This window comes from Vigna angularis, chromosome 3 (genome assembly GCF_016808095.1).
Source record: "Vigna angularis cultivar LongXiaoDou No.4 chromosome 3, ASM1680809v1, whole genome shotgun sequence".
Lineage (NCBI taxonomy): Eukaryota > Viridiplantae > Streptophyta > Magnoliopsida > Fabales > Fabaceae > Vigna > Vigna angularis.
The window spans coordinates 37,477,871-37,502,368 of NC_068972.1; the positions used below are offsets into that span (position 1 = coordinate 37,477,871).

The 24,498-nt window shown below is 28.3% G+C and overlaps 4 protein-coding genes across 4 annotated transcripts; 2 read left to right on the forward strand and 2 right to left on the reverse strand.

Moving 5' to 3' along the window:
• The first annotated feature begins 1,497 nt into the window (after positions 1-1,497).
• On the forward strand, positions 1,498-4,154 carry LOC108325745 (probable 2-oxoglutarate-dependent dioxygenase AOP1). Its single transcript, XM_017558836.2, has 3 exons — positions 1,498-1,948; positions 2,718-3,042; positions 3,817-4,154. The coding sequence occupies exons 1-3, from the start codon at positions 1,572-1,574 to the stop codon at positions 4,036-4,038; spliced, it is 924 nt and encodes a 307-aa protein (XP_017414325.1). The 5' UTR covers positions 1,498-1,571; the 3' UTR covers positions 4,039-4,154.
• A 2,034-nt stretch (positions 4,155-6,188) lies between these two features.
• On the reverse strand, positions 6,189-7,322 carry LOC108325772 (2-oxoglutarate-dependent dioxygenase AOP3). The gene is made up of 3 exons (XM_017558860.2): positions 6,957-7,322; positions 6,547-6,865; positions 6,189-6,475 (listed from the first exon to the last, which is right to left on the reverse strand). The coding sequence occupies exons 1-3, from the start codon at positions 7,274-7,276 to the stop codon at positions 6,233-6,235; spliced, it is 882 nt and encodes a 293-aa protein (XP_017414349.1). The 5' UTR covers positions 7,277-7,322; the 3' UTR covers positions 6,189-6,232.
• Positions 7,323-12,152: 4,830 nt separating this feature from the next.
• On the reverse strand, positions 12,153-12,551 carry LOC108324444 (uncharacterized). The gene has a single exon (XM_017557393.1). The coding sequence runs from the start codon at positions 12,549-12,551 to the stop codon at positions 12,153-12,155; it is 399 nt and encodes a 132-aa protein (XP_017412882.1).
• An 8,747-nt stretch (positions 12,552-21,298) lies between these two features.
• Positions 21,299-23,594, forward strand: LOC108325717 (probable 2-oxoglutarate-dependent dioxygenase AOP1). The gene is made up of 4 exons (XM_017558811.2): positions 21,299-21,336; positions 22,301-22,700; positions 22,827-23,148; positions 23,234-23,594. Exons 2-4 carry the CDS (start codon positions 22,327-22,329, stop codon positions 23,474-23,476), a joined length of 939 nt encoding a protein of 312 aa, XP_017414300.1. The 5' UTR covers positions 21,299-21,336; positions 22,301-22,326; the 3' UTR covers positions 23,477-23,594.
• Positions 23,595-24,498: the final 904 nt, after the last annotated feature.

Sequence of the window (24,498 nt, forward strand, 5' to 3'; positions counted from 1 at the left end):
CATATGTTCAAACTCTCTTTTGAGAGCTTGTACTCGCACCTGCATCACGCGAGTATCTCCTTTGTATGCCACCTTCAGAATTTCCCATGCTTCTTTTGCTGACTTTGCATTAGCTATTTTCTCGAATCCAGATTCATCCACTACATTATACAGAAAGTACAAAGCCGATTTGTCTTTCACTCGTGTCTTTTTCAATGCAGAAATATGGTTCTCTGTCTGATGCTCATAATCTGCGGGTTCATTGTACCCGTCCTCCATTATGTCCCATACATCTTGGGATCCAAGAAGAACCTTCATCTGCAAAGACCAATTGTCGTAATTGGTATTTTCCGACAATTGTGGCACACTCATCCCATTGAATACCTTTGTCATCTCTCTCACAAAAAAATCAAGCACTCACTTTTTCTCTCACGGTGTTTGACTCTCTCCTCTCTCTCTTACTTTCTCTCTCTCGGTACTCAGAGCATAAAGCTCTGAACCACTGTTGGGAAAATCTCACAATACACACACTCAAATATTTTCCTGAAATTGAGTCTTATTATTCATTATAATTGAAGGACTTTAAATAGCCATAACACTTACAATATTACGAGGAATAAAAATAAAATATCAACTATCTTAAAAATATTACGAGGAATAAAAATAAAATATCAACTATCTTAAAAATAAAATCTGCTTAATCTATCATAAAATAATATTGTACCTAGATAAACCGAAAATCATAACTACTTATCCCTATTTTATCTCTATAAATCAAACTAAATATTACTATACCCAAAAACTAATAAAATAATATTTAAACAAAATTATTAATAAAACCCTAAAATTTAAATTTATCCAAACATATAGATGAGAAATTGCTCTAATAATAAAATAGTAGAATCATAATTAAAAACATTACGAATGAATTCATAAATAGAAAAGACTAAGTTATTTCAATCCATGCTTATATACATAATTTAATTAGTTAATTTCCTTTATCTCATTCTTACTCAACGCTACGTACAACACAATTTTTATAATTAAAAATTTACAATTGAAAACTAAAGTAAAACCTTCATACACTTGTCAAATAATTTTTTTTTTTACCAAAGTCCTTGTCAAACGTACAAATAAAAGTTACGTAGCGTTGGACAAGATATATTACCAAAGACTGCAAAACAAATAATTTATTAATTACTAAAATATCATTATATAACTTAATCTTGGCTAATGGTCCAGAGGAACCAAGGACCATCTCAGGACCACTCTAATAATTCATTAATATATAATATTTTGGAAGATTAAAAAATTAATTTATTTGACATTGCTGGCTTTAACATATACGGATAATATTAGAAAAACTCTTTAATTTAATTAGTTTGTCATCAGTGAAATTTCATGCCTGAATGGTCCCAACTCTATTGTTGTTTGGAAATGATCACATATTGGATACAGAATATATTCTATAAAAGTATGTAAATATATAATGTTCTATTAATTCAGATGAAACTTCAAAATAAAGTCCAATTTGAAGCAGTGTATAAAACTATAGTTAGCAAAACCAATAATTAAGACAGACATCATAAAGAATGGGTTCTGAAGAACATCCTATGATTCCTGTTCTAGATTTCACCATGGAAGATTTGAAGCCAGGGAGCGATTCCTGGTTAGAAAGATGCACAAGTGTGCGGCAAGCACTTGAAGAACATGGTTGTTTTGTAGCTGTGTATGATAAAGTTTGTGATGAGCTAGAAAACGGTGTTTTCTGCTCCATGAAGGAGCTGTTCGATCTCTCACCTGAAACCAAACGAAGAAACACATATGAGGGTTCGCCATTGAAGGGCTACGTTGGACAACTCCCCCAGATTCCCCTCCACCAAAGCATGGGAATAGATGACGGAACAACCCTAGAGGGAATTCAAAGCTTTACTCATCAAATGTGGCCAAAAGGCAATCATCACTTTTGGTACATACCCATATTATTTCTTTGCTTCACTCACTTATTTTACATCATCATGCTATTAATAACTATTATCGGTTAAAATAAACTTTTTTTGTATTTTCAAAATTAGTACCTTTTATTAGTTTGAGATACGACAAAATCATAATACATATATATAAATAAGGTGTTGAGTACAAATTTCATTTTACAGTTTAATATTGCAAAGTTGAATTAGATATAAATCTAAGATGATATCATAGTTTATAAAACAAGATCTTCTGAAATTGTCATGTCATTCCTTGTTAGTATGTTAAACTATTATTCTATTCAATACTTTATAATCCTTAAACAGTTGAGATTAAAAATAATTTAAATATGTATTTATTTTCTTATCTTGAGTCATCTTTTAAGTACATAATCATCATGGAGCTTTGAGTTTCAAAATAGATAACATATAAATGTATTATTAATAAATTTGAGAATGGAATCAACAATATTGTTTTTGAAAACAAAAAATAATATTCCAAATCTAAATCCTTCTCTTAACTCTAAAATCAAAAGATTTGTTATGGTACATTCAATAACCTGACATCACTTAAGAGTAGATGATCAACTTTCTTAATTAAAAGGTGATGTAATTGCTGTCAAAATTAAATTAATATATTTAACAAACATACAAGGTAAAAGGCATTAAAAAAAATTGGAAGTACCAATTTTTATTTTGAAGGTAGAAGAACTTATTTAACCCTTTCCATTGTTTTTGTTTTGTTGGTGTTGTTGTGGATTTGTCTAGTAAATATATATTTGAGTATGCAAAGGTAGCAGAAGAATTGGACAAGATGGTGGGCAGAATGATATTTGAAAGTTATGGTCTTCCAGATTACTATGAGTCATACATGCGATCTACAGGTTATCTCCTTAGACTTTTGGCACACACAGCACCAGAAGAGGTTGAGCCTCAACTGGGTCTTGTGGCTCACACTGACAAGAGCTTCACCACAATTCTTCACCAAAATCATGTCAATGCACTCATGGTTGAGACAAGGAATGGTGTCTGGATTCATGTCGATTTCTCTTCAACAAATTCCTTTGTCGTCATGGCTGGTGATGGACTCATGGTCAGAACAAATTTACAAGGCTTATTTTTCATATTATAGTTCCAAGCTTATGTTTTATGATTCGACAAATTCAAGGAAAAGCAAAACCAACACCTTAAGTTTTTTTAGTCTGAACAAATATTATTAAGGATAAATATATTTTTATTCTTAAATTTATAAATGAAATTGAAATCTAGATCTTTGTTCTAAATTTTAATACATTTTGTTCTCTAAATTTTTAAAATGAATAAATATAATTTTTTTAACTTAACAAATTTAACCTTTTTTATGTGTTAAACTGTGTTTTATATTGGTAATTGAGTTGAACATGTTAAATGATATAAACAAATTCAAATATACTAAAAAAGAGTTTATCTACTTAGGTTTATAATATTATATCTATTCATTTTTTAAATTTGAAGTTTGAGATCAAATTTTAATAAAGTTTAAACAAAAAAGAATTCTAATTTTATATCTAAAATTAGGGATTAAAAAGGTATTTAGAGAAGTGGGAAAATATAAATGTGTGTTAAACTGTGTTCTAAGTTTGTATTTGAGTTGAAACATGTTAAATGATGTAAAAGAAATTCAAACATCATGAAATATCATTTTACACTAAAAAAAGTTCATCTAATTAGGTTATAAAAATATTATATTTATTATTTTTAAAGTTTAAAAGTTTGAGATCAAACTTTAACCAAGTTTAGATTTATGTCTAAGATAAGGGATTAAAAAGATATTTAGGAAAGTGGGAAAATATATATGTTGTGACTATAGAGAAGTTTAATAATGCAGGCTTGGAGCAATGACAGAATACAGTCCCCTAATCATAAGGTTGTGATGAATGGGAATGAAACAAGGTACTCTCTTGGTCTGTTTGCTTTCTACAAAGGAATTCTGATAGTGCCTGAAGAGCTTATTGATGAAGAACATCCAGTGCAGTATAAGCCCTTTGATCATCTTGGATTACTAAACTTCACTTACAGTGCTAATATGAAAGCTTATTGTGGTGTGTGAAAAGCTTGCCTAGCTTAAACTTTCACCAAACTATATATGTGTGATATGTTTTTCATATGTTGTTTTTGCATTGGGAAGAGTTCTCTGCCATTTATTTCTCTGTTACGTGTACTTGATTTGGAATGTAGTGCTGTCACTGTGTTCATGTGTTGTTTCAAAACCATGTATATATTGGATTTTAGTGAAAGTGAATCCATGTATGGATTTGACATGGTATAGAAAATCCGATCGAGAACCCTGAATGATGAACATGTTAGGGATAATATTAATTATCCAAATTCCAGTGCAGACAAAATTAGGTGTAACACACAGGTATTCCTTGAAGTTATAATTTATTAATTAGTACTTTGGCCACTGGATTTTTGAATAATAATCATATACTAACAAAACATGTTTCTACTATCAACTAATTAAAAATATTATCATTAAGACTTTTAATCATATGTTGTGAAATGATTTATGATTGTATAGTGTAATATTTTACATAATCCATGGTATTAACCACAGATTATGTTAATAATATTTGTTTGTCTTTTATTTTTATATGAGGTGAATGATAATTGTTTTTATTGAAAAAAAATGTTCGTCCGAGGTGGATAAAATAATGTCTTGTTATTACTTTAACAACTTACATATATGATTTTCAGTTATATTCTTCCACCAACTTATGTTGCAACTATTTAGAGATAAAAAAGTCATTGATCATGAAAACAATCGAAGATGTTAGGACTGGATGAACAACTAATTCCATTAGAAGAATTTTTGTAGTTGTTGTTAAAAATTACTGATATAAATAAATTTATTGATAAAACCAAATTTATCTACAAATATTATAAAAAAATTTAGAATTAAATCAATGATAAAATATTTATGTACCCATCAAAAACTTTCGTCGATAAATTAAAATTGGTCTTATCAATAAATATTTTTGTTAGTAACGTATCTAACAATTACTTCTATTAATAAATTTCATCAATAATTTATAATTCTTACATATTACCAACAATTTTTTTTGTACATAAATTTGTTAGTAAAATGAGTAATAATTTTTTTGTCAAAGTTTAATGTGATCATTTTTTCTATATTAAGAAAAGATGAGTAAGAAAAAGAGAAGAAGGAAGAGGAGTAAAGGGAGGAGGAGGAGGAAAAGCTAAAGCAATAAGGGTGTGACACCATAGGCGTGATCATGGTTGCTGTCAGAGTTGGAAGATGGATAGAGTATGAGAAAGAAGATAAGGAAAAAGGGTAGGGAGAGGAGGAAGAGGAGTCAAAAATGATGAATGTGACAATAATATACACAACAACATATTTTATTGACATATTTTATTGATATAATTTATTAACGATTAAAATATGTTAATAGTTACCAATCGATATTTATTGAGGAATTTACGATTATTAGTAATTGTTGACAAATTGCACAATTTATTAGTCAAATTTATTGACAACTATGAATTTTTTTTGTCTTTAATAAAATCAAATTATTAATGAGTTTTTAATATTGTCATTTAATTGTGTATCGACAATTAACAATTTTCTTCTATTATATAAAAATTGTATTATATAAAAATTTGTTTGAATGCAAATTTTGGTTTATAACGTACTTATATAATTATAGTTTTTATTCATTTTAATTTTACAAGTTCACAATTACCCAAAATTAACCATCATGTTTCGAAACATAAGTTACATTCTACATTGGTTACGAGCCTAGTTGACTTATAAAATACATTTATATGCATAACATAAAATGGTGTTACATATATAAAAAAATGGTTTTCATGTTCTAAGTTACATATGAATGTTATCTTGTGATTGATGTAAAATGTTGTCACTTTTAATGTTGGTTAAGAGTATAATAGACTTGGAATCAGAACTTTAATTGTGGGTTAAAAAAATATTTAGTTTCAATATCAATTTTAAATTCTTTTAGTAATTGACATAGAACTCATTAATATTTATTTGTTGATTATTTCTAGACAAACATTATGTTTCCAAGAGTTTCTTATTTTAGTTTCTTGAAATGAATTTATACAATCAACCTTATGATATGAAATTTAGAGTAAATAAATGAATGACTGTTTTAAGATGTAACAACAGAACGAAATAAGATTCATATAAACATGTCATAAAACATATATACATGAAAAGGTCTTGAACTCCCTCGTAATTAAGATACATAGATTGCATGAAATTAAATACCACAATAAGCTTTGATACGACTTGTACATTTTACGGCTTCATCTGTGAAACGAAAACCAACATAGGAATAATGGTCGAATGGCTTATACCGTATTGGATGTTCCTCATCGACTAAATCCTCTAATGTCTGCACAATCTCAGCACTGTACGAAAGTAACCCCAAGGAGTACCTTGTTACGTTTGATCTCAGAATCACACGGTGTTCACAAGCTCGAATCCTTTCACTACTCCACACCTAACCAAATTGTCATATTTGTAAGTTAATTAAAAGCTCAAATATTGGTTGAATTTTGATAGAAAGCTTACCATAAATGCATCACCAGCCAAGACACAAAACAAAGGTGAGGCATGAATAGCAGACCATTCTCCATCTTTCAATTTAACTTCCAATCCATCTACCCTCTGATGCAATATGGTTATAAATGTTGAATCCGTATGAGAATTCACTCCCACGTTGCTCTCATCCATCGCAGGTATCTTGTATTTGTAGCTGCGAAAACTATAATCGGTTGATTCCAGGAACGACTCGCATTTCACCTTGTCCAGGCCATAGCTATCAAACACCACTCTCTTCACCGTTCGGTCCAGCTCTTGTAATAACTTGGCATACTCGTTCACACTTTCACTGTCAAGACAGATCAAATTAGTCAATAACCTTAATTACATCACAACTGATAATACAAGTAAAAAAACAGACAGTGAATTATAAGTAGTACCACAAATGATGATTTCCTGTTGGCCACATAATGTTTGAGAAGTTTTGACAATGTTTACGGTTGGATGGATTATGAATGGCAAAGGATTCGAAAAGAGGGGAGGTGGGTACTTGTCCAGTGTAGCCATGGTTGGGTTTGTCACTGGTTTTTCTCCTTTTGGTTTGCAGTGGAAGATCAAAGAGTTGTTCCATTGCACAGAAAACGGAGTTTATAAGGTTTGGAGCAACCTTGTCGAAGTGTGCTAGGAAACAACCGTGATCCTCAAATCCTCTCCGCACCATTTCACATGCTGCAACCCATGTATCAGTGCCAGGCTTCATATTTTCGTTCGAGAAGTCAACAACAGGAAGGGGATTTTCACCTACACTTTCCATCATCTTTCAAATCTCTTTTCAAGTTTTCTACTACTATATATATAGAAATGAAAAAATAATTCCCTCGCGGAACATAGTAATTGATATGAGTAGGTATTTCCTATCCATATTTTAATATCTATTTATAAATAAATTGAGTTCATATTATAATTTAAAATATTCGTTAATCGTAAAAAATAAAAATAAAATTAATTTATATTTTATTAAATTAAATATAATTAAAATTAAATTTTATTTTATTTATATTAAAATTTATATTTTTAATTTATTTAAAAAATATATAATTTTTTATGTTTTTTAATATTTATGAATATCCACATGTATTTACAAATTTATAATATTTGTGAATATTCACGTATATTTACAAATTTAAATATTTACAAATTTTTTTAAATAAGTATTTGTATAGATAACGGATAGGTTATAGTGAAATTTTCATTTTACGAGTCAAGTTATAAATACTCACCCGACACGTTGTCATTCCTAACTATATATAACTTCACTTTTTAACTTATATAATGTAAATTCAAATATTGTATTAAGAACTAATTGAAGTCTTACTTTAAATAAAAACAATAAAATTAAATATTATATAAAGAAAATAATCCATAAATATAATATTTTGAAGTTTTGATTAAAAGAAGTGCAAATATTTATTAGATTAAACTCAAATAATTTATATAACTTTTTCCTTATGAACCTTCGAACAAAAAATAAACCATCGGTGACAAGCTTATATTGGTGACAAGCTTATATTGGTGACTAACTTAGATTAACCAACATCACCACACCCATACACATTGAATAAAAATAATAAATTAAACAACACATAAAAAATATTACTAAAAATAGATATCTAAAGACCATATCAGTAAATAAATATTATATAAGTTTGTGTCAAAAAAATATCATTAAAGTTCGTTGCCTGTAATAATATTTAATATGAATTAATTCATACTAAAAAAATATAAACACGTTACACTAATCCTTTTTATTTACTTATATCCACTAATAAAAAGTATGCTTTTTAACTCGTCCAATAAGTTTCGATGTATGAAAAATCAAAGCCTATCAAAACGCGGTGGCATTGTCGTAATTAAACCGAACTTATAGGTATTGGATCCTTCTCACCCAAAACATAAAGGAGATATGAACTCGGTTAACAAGGCACCCAAGGCCGAAAGACCTGTCTATCCTCTTTGAAAAACTTGCTATGCTGCCTGCTATGTTGACCAGTCAGACCTAAGGCATCGATTGGCCTAGGAACCGAGGTCGTTCGGTCCAAAGACATCGATTATCTTAGGAACCAAGGTCGTTCGATCCGAAGGCATCGATTATCCTAGGAACCGAGGTCGTTGGTCCTTGATATTTTCTCCTGCACGACCGTTCCTCTTCCATCTCCCATTTCCCTTTTCTTTTTCTTGTTTCTCTTTCTTCTCTATGCTCCAACCTAATGCACTTCCGCTGCAGCCAGAACACAACAACCACCACCAAGAGATGGGTGTAGGTGAAACTGCAGATATTTTCTATAAGGAGGCTCAACGACTAAGCTACGTGGCTCAACCGTGGCGCCACCGTTCTCGACCTCGGTTGCACTCCTGGAGGGTGGCTCCAGGTGGCTTTTCAGAGCTTGACCCTCCCACAGCGGAGGCTCCGTCCTCGGCATCGACACAAAAAAAGTCAAGGTTCTCTTGTAGGTTTCGATTCTAGGGTTTAGACCATCCCTTGAAGATTTCGATTTCTGGATGGCGCTTTGCAGGTTGAAAATTGTTGATGAGTATGAATGGAGGTTGCACGAAGTGAGGTTGGGGGAAACTATTTGATTTAGGGTTTGATGATGGCGGCATTGACAGTGAAGATTGGGGGAAATTGTTTGCTCCTGCCACGAAGGAAAGATGGTGCTCTGCCACAAGTTCTCTACGCACAATGAAAGGAGGCTGTCACGATTTGCGTGGACGCTGGCGGTGGCTACTTCGAAGGCGGTGGTGGCGTGATCTGCTGGTTGGCTTTCAGATTTGCACAATGAAAGGAGGGTTTTTTTATAGACAAAAGCAAAAAAAAAATCATTCTACTGCCTCGGTTCATAAGGAACCGAGGCGAAAAGTCCTTCAAAGAAAAAAAAAACCCTACTGCTTCAGTTTTGAACCGAGACATAAAACCTACCCGCTGTATATGCCTTGGTTTAGGAATCACATTCTATGGACGAAAACAATCGTTGTCGTTTCCCTTGACTGCACTAGTGATCTCATTTTTCTAAGTGAATCATTTTAAAATGATTTTCTGAACTTAAAAGATAAAAAATGAAAATATATAATACATAATTTAATTTAATTAAACCGTTATGATATACTTTAAAATTTAATAATGTAAATTACAATTTAGTTATAATAAAAAATGTATTAGCTAATGGTATCGAAATATTTTTACTAATAGTGTACTATAATTATCATTTTCCACAGATAAAGGATATGAAACTGTTGAATTATGAATTATGATAACGGTATCAATTAGTAAAAACTTACTATGCATTAAATTATATTTGGTCAAGTAGACATATATAATCTTATTTTTAGTATAATAAAAATGTTATAATTTTATTATAATAACGTTAATTATTTTAATTTATTAAAATTTATTAATAGTTAATATAATTAAACATATATTTGATTTCTGAAAATCATTATATTCATTTTTTTAAAATTAACGTTAATATTTAATTAAAATATGTTTTTCAAAATTTAAAATTCTAGATATTATTAATTTAAAAAAAAAAACACTTCATACTTATTAAATTAAGAATTATTAAATATTAAACACGTGCTCAATTATTTTAAATGTTAATTAGATTCAAATAAAATTAATATAAATATTAAAATTATTGTAAAGTTGTAATTTTTTTATTATACTAAAAAACCACATATAAGAATAATTATAATTTTAAATTATTTATTACCTAGTATTTTTTTAGTTAAAATAAAATTCAATTACTTTCGTTACCTTAGGGAGGCTTACAATCTAATGTTGATAGGATAAAATTAACTAAATTTTTATTTGAAATATAATTTTATCAAGTCTGTGTTCAATCATTCTTGTATTTTTTTTCTATTGTCGTCAATTGAGATAACTATTATATTTTTCCATCATTTTGAAGAAAAATATTCGTGCAATATAATTTTTAAATTCGAACATATATATATATATATATATATATATATATATATATATATATATATATATATATATATATATATATAAACGTCCAATTTTGTTTCATTTCTTGTCCCAGATTTGTAATATATTAGTTTTAATTGATATCAATATGAATTTTGTTTCATTTTCTGGTCCCAGAGTTTTAGTTATAGAATTATGGTCTCTCTCTTTGTTATTTATTTGATTTTGTGGTCCAAATTTACAATGTTATAGAATTAGAAATAGCCAAATGTGTCCCTTTCAATGATAATCAACACCTAGGACCACTCTTTTTATAACCATTCATTTTCAAACAAAATCTTTGGTTTATTCTAATTATTTGAATTTTAATTAATTACAATTATAATGAGGCTGCCAAATACTAATTCATTTTAATAATTTAATATCCACGAATATGCATTGGCTCTTTCTTTCTTGGTCATATATGCATGGGAAACCTAACAAAACCATATATAATCTTATTCTGTGATGTTGGAAGGTCCATTTCATTGAACTTTGACCAATACAACATCAATCAAGGGACCAGAAGAAGATAACATCCATAAAACAACATTTATTTTCATTTCAAAACACAGTTTGTAGGCTTTATTTAGTTTTTAAAAAATTGGGTTTCATCAATACGTTGTGAAATTCCTCATGTGTCTCTATCTTTGATAGTTTTTCTGTTTGATGCATCGCACCATTGTAAAATGTTTTTATTAATTTAATTGTTTTCTTGTCTTTGATATTTTACTAGTGACAAATATTTTAATTAAGATATTCACGAGTTGTCTAAATTATTATGTTTATACTAAAAATTACTTATAATTGCATAATATATATATATATATATATATATATATATATATATATATAATATTATATGGTCAATTATCTTTTAAACACAATCAAAATAAAACATATTAATGATTGAATACATATTAATATGCTAAGTCTTACTTGGTCCATACCTATTTGATCAAGACACATAATGAGTTAGATTGTTAGTCAAGACAATCAACAATTAAGTTAAAAAGAAAATAATTAATTCAAGATTAATAGATTATTAAATACTTTACCTAGACCCATATAGGTAAGGCCCATGGATACTACAAATAATACATTCTACGAGATACATTAATTATTATATTTATAGTTTATTGACACACTTAATTATTATATTTATAGTTTATTGACACACTTGACTGACTTGAGCATTAAATTGTTTATTGCAAGCACAATCCTATCTGACTTGAAGAGGACGAGCATCCTTGGAAAATAGGAGTATCTCTAAAGTTAAGAATGAAGTGTTTGAATTGTTGGAGCTCTTACAAAATATATTTAATCCTGTAAGAATAATTAACGCCTATTACGAGAGACTAACTTATATTCTATGAAAAAAAAACATTTATGGTATCTGTAAGAAGTAAGATGGATGGAACGAAAGAAGCAGGACCATCTCGGTCGACATAGTCACTATCTCATTCTTCTCCTTGTTCATGATTTTGTTGTATCCCACACATGAACAAAAGAAAAAAGATGATGATCATCTTTTCAAAACCATATTTGATATGTACAGAATGAACAAATCCTTGAACCCTTGGTGTTGTATGTACACTCCTTTGCAAAGGGATCAAACAAAAGTTCCAACATGGCAATCAAACCCTACTACTCTAACTTCAGCTGATTTGATTCCAAAACTCATTCTCACACACCCTCCTTTTCTGAGTGGGGAAGATGATGAAACAGAAGAAGGAGACAATGAAATCGGAGATGCATGTTTTTGATATCCAAATTCTGCATCTTGGATCAAAGGGTTAGCAACTCTCATAGGAGGAGAGCCAAGAAAAAATGGGGGTGACGAAACATCTCTATCTTGGATCAAAGAATTGATGTCTAAATGTTCTGTCCCTGCTTTTGAATTTGACTCTTCATCTTGTTGCCAACATTTCCATCTCAATGACTTTGCTGGAAAAACCCTAACTCTTCTCGGTTTAGGACAAATAACAATGTCACTTGCATTTCCCTTCATTTCTTGAAGCTTGCTAAAGAATCATTGATCTTTGGAAACAAATTAGGTTGTTCCACAACAGATTTGTCCCCTAAGAAAACGTTCTTTCTAGGTCATGCAAGACTTGAAAAATAGGAAACACCAAACCCTATGACATTGTTCCAATGGGTGTTCTTTGTTTATTAAAGTTAATGGTAACAACTTAACAGCGAAATATTGAGTGAATTAGTTTAACATAAGAGATATAGTTCTATTTCAAACCAATTATGGTTAACCAAAATTAGAATATGTCAGATTTGAAGGAGATTCAGGGAACAAAGAAAATTTCAATTCATGAGACCATTTTCTTCATCCCACTTCTACATATTGCACGTTAAATATATTTTCAGAAAATCGCATGTTTCTGTAGTAGTTTGAAATTTTTTGGATCGACAGACACTTAATACCTTGTCCTTACACGACTAGCAGAAAATTTTCCAATAGTAAACAAAAATAAAAATTTATAACTTAATAAATTTAATTCCATTCATCGGAAGAATATATATATATATATATATATATATATATATATATATATATAAACAATTTTAAAAATGAATGTAGATAATAATTTTAACTTAATAATGTTAAATTTTTTTATATATTAAATAATTATCTAAATTAAAAGAATTATATTTATTTATTTTTAAAATTTAAAGATTAAATTATATTAAAATTTAAAATAAAAATAAATTATAATTTCACATCAAAATCTAAATGGAGCCAACCCATAAAATATCCAGTTATGTTTTCTTTCGACTTTTGTTTCTAGCACCCCTTATTTGCTACCTGCACTCTCATAAGTTTCTAATACCTGTTTTGACCCTTGACATTTTATTTTCAAATGTTCTTCTACTTTGTGACAATGTTGTTATGCTGCTGATATATGTTCATTTTGTTTGGTTTCCTTTTAATGGAGAAGAATGAATGGGTTACCAAATTTTGGAGTTCAGAAATAAGCTTTTAGAACATTCTGAAATGTGTTTTTGCATAAAGAATTAGCTTTATGGTTGTATCTGAAAGTTGTGGTTTTAAATACGAACACAATCAAGTGTCTGATATTTCATTTTATAGCATTCTACATAATCATTCATCCAATAAAAATTTGATGTGATCTTAAATTGATTTAAAGAGATTGATATTTCTGATTATATTAATATTAAAAAAATAAATTTCATGAAATTACATATTTGACATATTTTCTAAAAACAACAAACAAGATCAAAACCAAAAAAAAAAATAACAAATTTACAAAATCAACTAAATATAACTGATCATCTTATTATAATTTTCTTTATTATCCTATTTCTCCGTCTTACTATCCATCAATTACACTAAATTCATTATTTTCATTTTTACTAAAGCTTATAAGCATTTAATAGAACTTATAACAATTTGATTGAAGAAAAAAAGTTAAAGAGGAAAAAATTGGTGAGTTCTTTTGTTAAACCATACTTCAAAGGTTTCTAAGGCTTTGGGATTAAGGAACAAATACTGAAAATTAAAAAAATAAATTATAAGATCTTATAACCAATTTGTACTTTGACTTATTGAATTAATGTATTTTTTCTAATGCACAGATACTTTATTTATCAAATTTTCAATTTTATTATATTTATATATATGTATCCTACACGGAGACAAGCTAAGCATGGTTATTCGATAAACAGAAATTTCTTTTCATAAAAGACAAACATATTTCGTTTTCTCATACAATAAGCCATGACGTTATAGATTTATTGAAGATTTATTTATTTTATTACGAATTATTATAAAGTCTAATGAATTAATCATGATCATCTTAATTTGTAAAATTATTGAGTGGTCCAGGAATATTTATTGGTTATTGTAGAATGAAGTTGCCATCAAAATAATTTTATATTTTACATTTTGAGGACCATTTTTATTTCAAAATATCATTAATCAGCAACTCCTCAAATAGGTTGAATCAGAAAATACAAAGTTCCCTTCTTCCTCTTCATATCATGCCAAATTTGTCCTTTTATTTTATTTTATTTTCCTCTGTGTCATTGTTTTATAGATAACACATCAAAATAGCTGAAAAATATAATTATTTTCATCCCATAAGGTGATTAACACTGATAGAAAAATGTTTATAATACTTCCATAAATATTAAATGTAATAAACTTTTTTTAAAATAATACAAATATTACTTTTAATATATATTTATACTTAATATTGTAAAATATAACACTACAAAAAAAATTGAATTACATACCGTCAAAATTCATATATAAGACCCAAAATCCGTATATAACACTTAGTTATATACGTACATACGAGTAAAAATTCATATATTAAACTATCATATTTAAGTTATATACGGATTTATCTGTATATATATACATATATATTTGTATATAATATATAAGTTATATATGAATATATTCGTATATAAGCTATATACGGATATATTCGTATATAAGCTATATACGGATATATCCGTATATAAGCTATATACAGATATATCCGTATATAACTTATATATATATATATATATATATTCGTATATAACTTATATACGGATATATCCATATATAACTTATATATACTTAATTAAATTAGGATATATCCGTATATAATGGTTAAAGAAGAGCTAAATAAATACCATGTAGCAGTATTCCTGAACATGCACAATTCATACAAGCAAACATGAATATTATACTGAACATTCACAATTAGTAGACCTGTACATTATATATTGTACATTGACTTATAAAACCAATAGATTTTTCACATACACTTAATCCACAAAAGAAACATTGTACATGAATATAAAAATATTGTTTACAACAATATATTTGCCAGAGTAAACATTAGGTAAGTTCATAAATTGGCTTTGGTTCTAAATAAGTTCAAGAGTAATGGAAATAAGTTCTATAAAATGCCTAATAATCCATATAATCATCATTTCCATGTTGTGGTTGTTGTTCTGGTGGTTGTTGATCTGGTGGTTGCTGGTCTGGAGATTGTTGTTCTGGTTGGACATCATTGGGTGCTTGATTTTGAACTTGAGGATTTTGGAGGTTGAAAAAGTCTTGTGCAACTGCGGCTGTCAAAGGCGAAAGGTACGACAGGATGACGCCAATAAAGCCTTCAAACTTTTGAAGTTGCTGACCATATTGTTGTAATTGCGATTTAAGGTTATGAATTTCTTCTGAATTTTGTTGTTGAGTAGAAGAAGATGCATGTGTCTGTTGGATGTAACTATCGACACAATCATCTTGCGAACTGACGCGTTCCTTGTATTTTCCACCAGCAGCCTCTAACCAACATCGGTTTCTCAATCTTTCCTCCTCCGCAGGGTCTAGAAAACTACATGCTGAGGCACCAACAGATGCAGTCTCAGATCTTATTTGAGAACATTTTGCTTGAAATTGTTCCTGTTAAATGAATAAATATTATCATTAAATGTAAGGTTTAAAAATATCATACATAATAGATAGTATAATGTGATAGAGTTTGTAGAAACTAACATGGATCCGCCTAGACCTTTCATATCATTGAAGAATTAGTTTATTATTTGAGATTTTCATATCAAATATATATAAAACAAAATTGTGATAAAAGTATTAATTCAAAAATATTGATGACAAGTATTAACACCAACAAAACACACAATAGTCAAATGTTTTCTCGTATAAATTATTAAAAAAAGTATTTATATGTAAATATAGATAGATAAATCGCATTTTTTAGTGTTTAATGTTCTTGTTGAATTTTCTATTATTTTTTGTTTTAATTATTTTTAAAATTTAGTTTATATTGTAAATATACTGTATTTTATACAGTTTTTAAATATATTTGGTTTGTTTTAAGATCGTTTGTATTGATTATTTTATTTAATATATTTGAATTGATTTAATAGGTTGGTATCTTCATTGTCAAATAAACCTGCAATAACACATAAATTTAAATAGAATGTGTTTCGGTAGGGATTTGTAGGACCGAGAAACGTACCTTTCCTGATGTGACTTTCCTGCTTTCCAATGCCTGTGTTGCCTGCTTCGCTCGGTTGTCACCTGTCCCGCTCAGTTGTCGCCTGTTCCGCTCGGTTGTATTCTTGACCAGGGGAAGATACATGCAAAAGACACTCAAACGCTCAAGTTAGGAGCGGTTTAGTGAACTATTTATCACAGTTGAGTATTTTAGTTCTGATCGAACGTAAGTAGAATGTATCTGACTTTTGGCCTTGACCTTATATTTATAAGTGTCTCATAGATCCTAAACTAGCACATATATAATAAAATAAAAACAGACTTACCTTTAGATTTGGTTAGTTAGTGATAAACAACTTATCAATATCTTTAATCAGATATATTTGATTATTTTATCGTCTGCTGGACTATTGGCCCAATAATAACTTAAACGCTGGCCCAACTATGGCCCACCATTTGTTGTAGCGAATGGACCAAACAACCATTAATGGATGTAACAAGCGACCTTGATTAGATGGACCGTATACCATTCATAATGTAAATAAATAACACTTTATCAACCTTATTTGTGTTACATACAATGATAATTTTATATACAATTCTTATCATATTTAATATATATAACGAAAGTTATGAAACCACTATCAAAAATATAAATTTTTAACGACAGCTTGAAAATGATAATTCTGAGACTATTATGTTACTAAACTCATCTTTAAGTTGTGGTGGGAAGACTTTGGTACTAATTTAAACGCCAGAGGTTAGGATTAAGATCTTATATCCAAATTAAAGTTATAATTGTTGAATTAAACTAAAGCAGACAAATATATTTGGTTATCTCGTAGAATAATAACACATGACGTAAAACATTTATTGAAGATTTATTTTTTTTATTAGGAATTATTGTAAAGTAAAATAAATAAATGAATTAATTGATATCCATCTTAATTTGTAAAATTATTTAGTGGTCCAGGAATATTACGGAATATTACTTCGAACGTTACATGTTAAGGACCATTTTCTTTTATAAAAAAATATGATTAGTGGCAACACTACAAATAGGTTCAATCAGAAAATACAAACTTTTCTTCATCCTCTGCATATCAAACCGTCAATATCTTATACATGCAGATAATCACGGATAAATGTTTAATATAATTATTTTCACTTCACCAAATACTCCTTCAAGGTGATCATAACACTAATTTTAATTATTCACAGATTTTATTTTATTTCTATGTCTGAATATTATTAAATCAAGATTTATATTCATTTATTTAAATTATATAAATATATAATAATATTTTAATTTAACTATACATTCATCAATTTAACTATACTACTGATAACTTGCATATCTAATATTAGCTTCAAAATCTTTACAAAGGGTTATCAGTGGAAAAAATATATTAGTATTAAAAAATTCTTTCACCTCCCAATACAATAAAAATCCTATGGAGATCACTCAAAACTCTATATTTAGCTACTCCGGCCAACGACCGGGAAGTACATGCTTTTAGCCTTTTTATTTTTTTATTTTTACTTTTATATTTTACAAAAAATTATCCAAGTTTTGTAAATTATATTGCCTAAAACCAAATTTTGAAAAGGATTAATTTCACCAGATTTTAATTTGATAATTCGTTCATTTTTCACTATTTCAATATTAGAAATCTAGTTCTGCTCTTTTCTTTTAATTACATAAGTGATTTTACAACGTTTTAGAAAAATAATTTAAAATAAAATATAACATCTCATCTCAAATTATATAGATATAATATTAATATAATATTAATGCAGTTATCTAAAAAATAACCATAATAATAAATATATCTAAAATAACTAAGGATAATACTAGACAATCAAAAGAAGAAAATTATGCTGCATCATTATCTTTCACTAAAGATGTTTCAACACCTATCTTTCTTCTATTCACACTAACAATATGATCATTACAAAAAAACTAAACATAGACAACACCATAAGAAACTATATGGTCAATTAATGTGCAAAATGGTTTTCATAAAACAAATATAGAGATATTATCATACATCACTCACTCATAAAAACAACCATATCATATATGAAGACTCATATTAGATTCAATTATCCAGACAAAGCATTGATGAGAAATCTCGAGAGGTCTTGCACTTGTGATGGCCTCTACCACACATAAGGTTAGTCAAATATCATCTTTGGCTAGTGTAAAGTCCTAGACTAGGACTTCCTATACATCTCTCACCATATACCTTATTCTACTATACATGTGTTTGAATGGTTATTAAACCGATAGGATAACCTCCAACATTTGGACTCCTACATCAATGCGTACACTAATGAAACACTACCATAGAATCTCCCCACGAGATCCATGAAACAACGTCAAACACATATACAATACTCATCAACATTACAATATCATACATCATTATTCACATGCATATTTATTCATAAATCTATAAACCATTCTTAGATAAACTTCTTAAACCAACTATCATTTTTATATCACATAATCCTACATTAAACATACCAGAAAAGTACATATAAATAGAGTTAGACTCTATTAATTTCACTCAGTGAGAATATCTACTCACTCAGCGAGTAGTACCTGGAAGCATACTCTCCCAATGACTAGATAATTGGCCAGCGAGATTGTCAGTAGAACTCAGGCTTAAATTCTCACTACGAGACTTGTCTCACCCAATTACTGTCAAGTCAATAAGCTCTCTGACTTTGACTTAGCCTAACAAGTATATTCTTGTCCAACGACCACCAAGCTAATACTCTCTGACTTTGACTTCGTCCAACAAGTATATTCTCGCTTAACAAGTCTGAATAGAACATAATTATGCAAATTTATGTCATTCCAACCCTGCAAGTTCAGTTCAATAGCCAACACAAATGCCAAAACACACCAAATTCGAATTACATAACCTTCATTAACTCAAATCATCTCATATGCAATACGAATGAGACAACATTCCCAAATTTCATTATACAATCAATTCATGCAATTTAAGAACCTAACCACAGTTCAACAAATCACACTCATCTCACATATATATCAATCGTTCATTCGATTAGATTCATTATAGAATCATAAAATTAGAAATTTCAAGGTATCTATAACTTAAAACCAGTGCAATGAGTTTCATTTACCTAACCAACAACTTACAAGACCCTAATCAGCAAAACTCCTCCCAACTAGTAATATGCTCTATCTACACATAGAAACATCACAAGAACGATAATGACATATCATTATGATCACTAATCCTCATAGACTCATATATACATGACGAAAAAGACATATGCAAGTGAAAGAAGACTCACATGCAACAAATAACAAAAAAAAACCAAGAAAATAATTAAAACTCAACTTACGCGAACAGAGAAATTGTTCGATCCAAATTGAAGAGCTCGTCGCAAGGATATATTAATTCTTTAATCAGACAAACAAAGAAAAAAATCTTAGAGAAAAATCAAAAAACTCTAAAAAACAATTTCTAAGAAAATTGTATATATTAAAATAATTAAACTCATTCGTAACAAAACTATTTATATTAAAATATTTTAATATTAAAATATTTAAGTATCACTGGTTTTAAACTACTATTGTCTCTAAAATATCCATTACTAAATCTTTAAGTAAATATAAACCTCAAAATTTAAATAATTTATAAACACAAAAAAAGTTAAAAAAGTAATTTATGAAATTATATATTTTCAAGTAAGTCTCGCTATTAATTTTTATTAAATATTTAAACATTTTTGTTTAATTATGTGTCGTTTGATCTAGCTTTAAATATGATAATATGTATATAGATATAGTCTTTGATGTCGTTCAAAGTGGGCAAAAAAGAAATGAAAAAACTAGTTTCATAAATGGATGTACGTGTTAACAGCAAACATATGAGAGAAATAGAAAAAGGGTAATTGATATCTATGTTGATATTTTGAGGGATATATAGATTATGATAAATAAAATGCCCAATCTATACTCTTGTCCCATTAATTGTATTCTTTTGCTCCATAACTTTACAATATTATTGGCATATATGTAGATTTTGTCCCCACAGATTAAAATAATTTATGGATTAGATTTAAAGTTTCCTGATAAATACTACTGAAATAGTCTCTGAGCTTATCAATTGTCAACTTTGTAAAATAACCGTAAAAAAAGCTTAATTTCTTGTTTTTAAAAAAGACTATGACAAAGAAAGCTGCCAATTCTCGTTTGAATTTATTTATGATTTTTTTTATCAATCATTATCCATTTTTAAAAAGATTAGAAACTTTAGTGTATTTCCTATATTGGCTAAGAACATGTCATATTATATTTAAAAGTTGCATCTTATAATTTTTTTATTAGAACATATATATTGATATATCATGAAAAAGAACTATCTTACTTTTTTAAAATTTAAACAATTTTAATGTTTTTTTCAAATTATAGAAAATTTTATTTAAATTCCAAAAATCTAACAATTTTTAAGTTCAATGAATAAAAAAAATTAAAATTTGTAAGAATAAAAAATATTTTATCCTAAGTTGGTGTAAACAAAATCAGTTAGACAAACATCTCAGTTACAATTATATTGATATCTCAAAGTTTATTAATTATTTATTTTTATTTGGTGTATTTATTTTATATTTAGTCCTCTTTTCACATACTTTATTTTTTGTGAAATGAAAAAGGAAGAAGGATTTGCTCTCCTTCCCATTATAAAATGGAAGCAATATGTGCGGCAGAAGACACACCTTCGAGAAGAGAAGAAAAACAGAGAGAGAGAACGCCACGGCGAAGGTGAGAAAAATAGAGTCTCTTCTGTGAGAGTATGAAAAAGAGAAAATTTTTACATATGATTCGAGAATATGAGATTTATAGAGAAATCCTCCTAGTTATTTTACAAAGTTATTTTTTCTAAAAGCACCTCTTAAAAACAAAATAGCCACACAATTTCAGAAATTTCTCTTCATCCGGTAATTAACTTTTATAATATAACTCTAATTTACTCTCTTTTTCTGATGTGAAACTTCTACTTTCCCTTAGGCCTCGTATTTTAGTTTTAGGAAAACATTCTTATAAGGATTAATTTCTTATGCCAATATGTCTAGAAATCCCAATTGATTACGTCAATCTGTTAGAGATTTTAGTTCTAATAAACTCATATTAAATATAATTATCGCTACATGAAGAGTTTATTAAAAAAGAATAAAAAAAAACATGAAACAACATACTAAATTCATAATAAAAATACATGAATGAAAAAAAAAACATAAATAAAAACAAAAGTAAATCAATGTACCAATAAAAAATTAAATCTCAATAATAAAATTCCTTATCATATTAAAATTTACCATTAATTAACCTTCGATAATTACAAAAGTCTTTAAAACTCATTGTTGCTCTTTAGAAATTCTAGTTTTGGAAGATTTTATAAACTAACAATTTTATATCTAATATGTTTATTTTAAAATTTCAAAGTATAAAAATCAAAATTTGAAAATATACAATATGTATTTTAATTATATCAAATTAGCATTTATATTTTGTATAATAATAACATCATTAATTTTAATAATCCAAAAAGGTGTGTATATATATATATATATATATAATTAGGGGAAGTGGTTGGATTCAATTAAGTTTAAAGATGTCCCTAAGTCTTTAAAAAGATATAGAAACTTCAAAAATAAATATTATATATTGAACTGAAAAAGAAAGAACATGAAATTGTATATATCTAAGATCTTACAGAAATGTGTAGGTTGGGAGCTTAAAGTCCAAAAGGTGATGGGATCCGAAACAGAGTGTGAGCTACCAGTGGTAGACTTCACTAAGCAAAATCTGAAAGATTCTACACATACATGGCTTTCAACTTGTCAAGTAGTTCGTAGTGCTCTTGAGGATCATGGTGGTTTCTTGGCACTCTATGATAACATAAGTTCGGAAACATATGACTCTGTTTACTCAGAAATGAAGAAATTTTTTGACCTCCCAACAGAAACAAAACGAAGGAAAACCACTGATAAACCTATATTCAGCTACTCTGGCCAGCGACCTCAGATTCCTTTATATGAATCCGCAGGTATCATGAATCCACTCAGCTTTCAGGATTGTCAGAAATACACACATGTTATGTGGCCACAAGGAAATCATGCTTTCTGGTAACTTTCATGCTTTTACTTTTCATCAAGGAATTAAAGCTAGATTGATTTTCTGAATAGACTAAAAGTAAAGGTTTCATGAGGATTAAGAGTTTCACTTCATGCACTCTGTCACTGTTTATGTAGTGAAAGTGTAAATTCGTATGCGAAGGAAATAGTGGAAGTGGATCATATTGTGAAGAGAATGATGTTTGAGAGCTATGGAGTGGAGAGGAAGAAACTTGAGTGTTTACTTGAATCAACTGAATATGTTCTTAGAGGATACAAATACAGAATACCAGAAGTGGGTGAGAGTAATTTGGGAGTGGCTCCTCATTCTGACACTGCTCTTCTAACTATACTCAATCAGAAGGTAGAAGGCTTGGCTGTCAAATTGAAGAATGGCAAATGGTTTGAAGTCGGTGTTTCACCTTCCTTGTTCTTGGTCATGGCTGGTGATGCATTGATGGTCAGTCACTTAAATTATTATGAATATAAAATTTTGTATTTTTTAATTTATTTTCCTATTAAATTATTAAAAGTTGATGACTCAGGTATGGAGTAATGGAAGAATACGAGCTTGTGAACACAGAGTTATAGTAAAGTCAAAGAAAGAAAGATACTCAATGGGACTACTTTCATATGCTGGTAAGATAATGGAAGCAGAAGAGGAGCTAGTTGATGAGGAACATCCTCTACGTTATAAACCACTTGACCACTATGGATACCTACGTTTCTTTCTCACTCAAGAAGCCTTAAAATCTGATTCTCGGATCAAGGCATACTGTGGTATTTGAAACACATTGTGTGTCGTCTTTTAAGGATGTACAAAAGTTGAAAAGTTCAGTTTGGTGTCGTGTATTTTATGAAGTTTACAACCTTTGAGAATAAATGTTCAGACTGTGTTATGTGAAATGGACATAAAAAGGGTTATTATGATTTATGAATCACAAGAAAATAATAATTGTGGCTGAATGTTCTCATAACAAATATAATATGATTTTATTTACATAGTCAATCATCATACATTAAAAATATTATTTCATTTTTAAAATTAAAATTTCATTATAGTTTAGTCTTTAAAAAGTATATTGAAAAAAAAATTATCTTATATTTTAATTATTATAATTATTAAGTGACGTGAAAAAGACGTGATAGAATATATATATATATATATATATATATATATATATATATATGTATATATATATATATATATATATATATATATATATATATATATATATATATATATTTTGTCGTATACCACGAAATTTTCGTGCTATTATATAATAATTATGTATGTATCCATGATTAGGTACATATTAAAATATTCTCTGAGCTGATCAATTGTTAACTTTGTCAAAACAGAACAAAAGAAGCTTTATTGTTTTCAAAATGGTTATGGCTAAGCTAATGATACAAATAGCTACCAATTCTTGTTTGCATGAATTTCATGTCACTAATTATGCTTAGGCTACATTTTCAAATGTTATAAATGTTGAAAATTTATTATTTTAAGATTTTGAATTAAAATGATATTAAATTTTTTTACAATCACTTTTTATGTTGTTTAAGACTCGAGAATTTATTGCTTAATACATTTATAGGCTGAGAAGTAATCTAGATGCAAAAAAACCTAATTACAAAGAAAAGTCATTCAAATTTATGAGAGAATAAGCAATCATTGGTATATAACATACAAAGAATGATCAAATTTGAAATGAATTATTATCCTCAACTATAAGTTTCAATCATATGTTGATATTGGAAAGTCAAATCAATTGTGACTTATGAATCAACATCAACATTAGTTTGT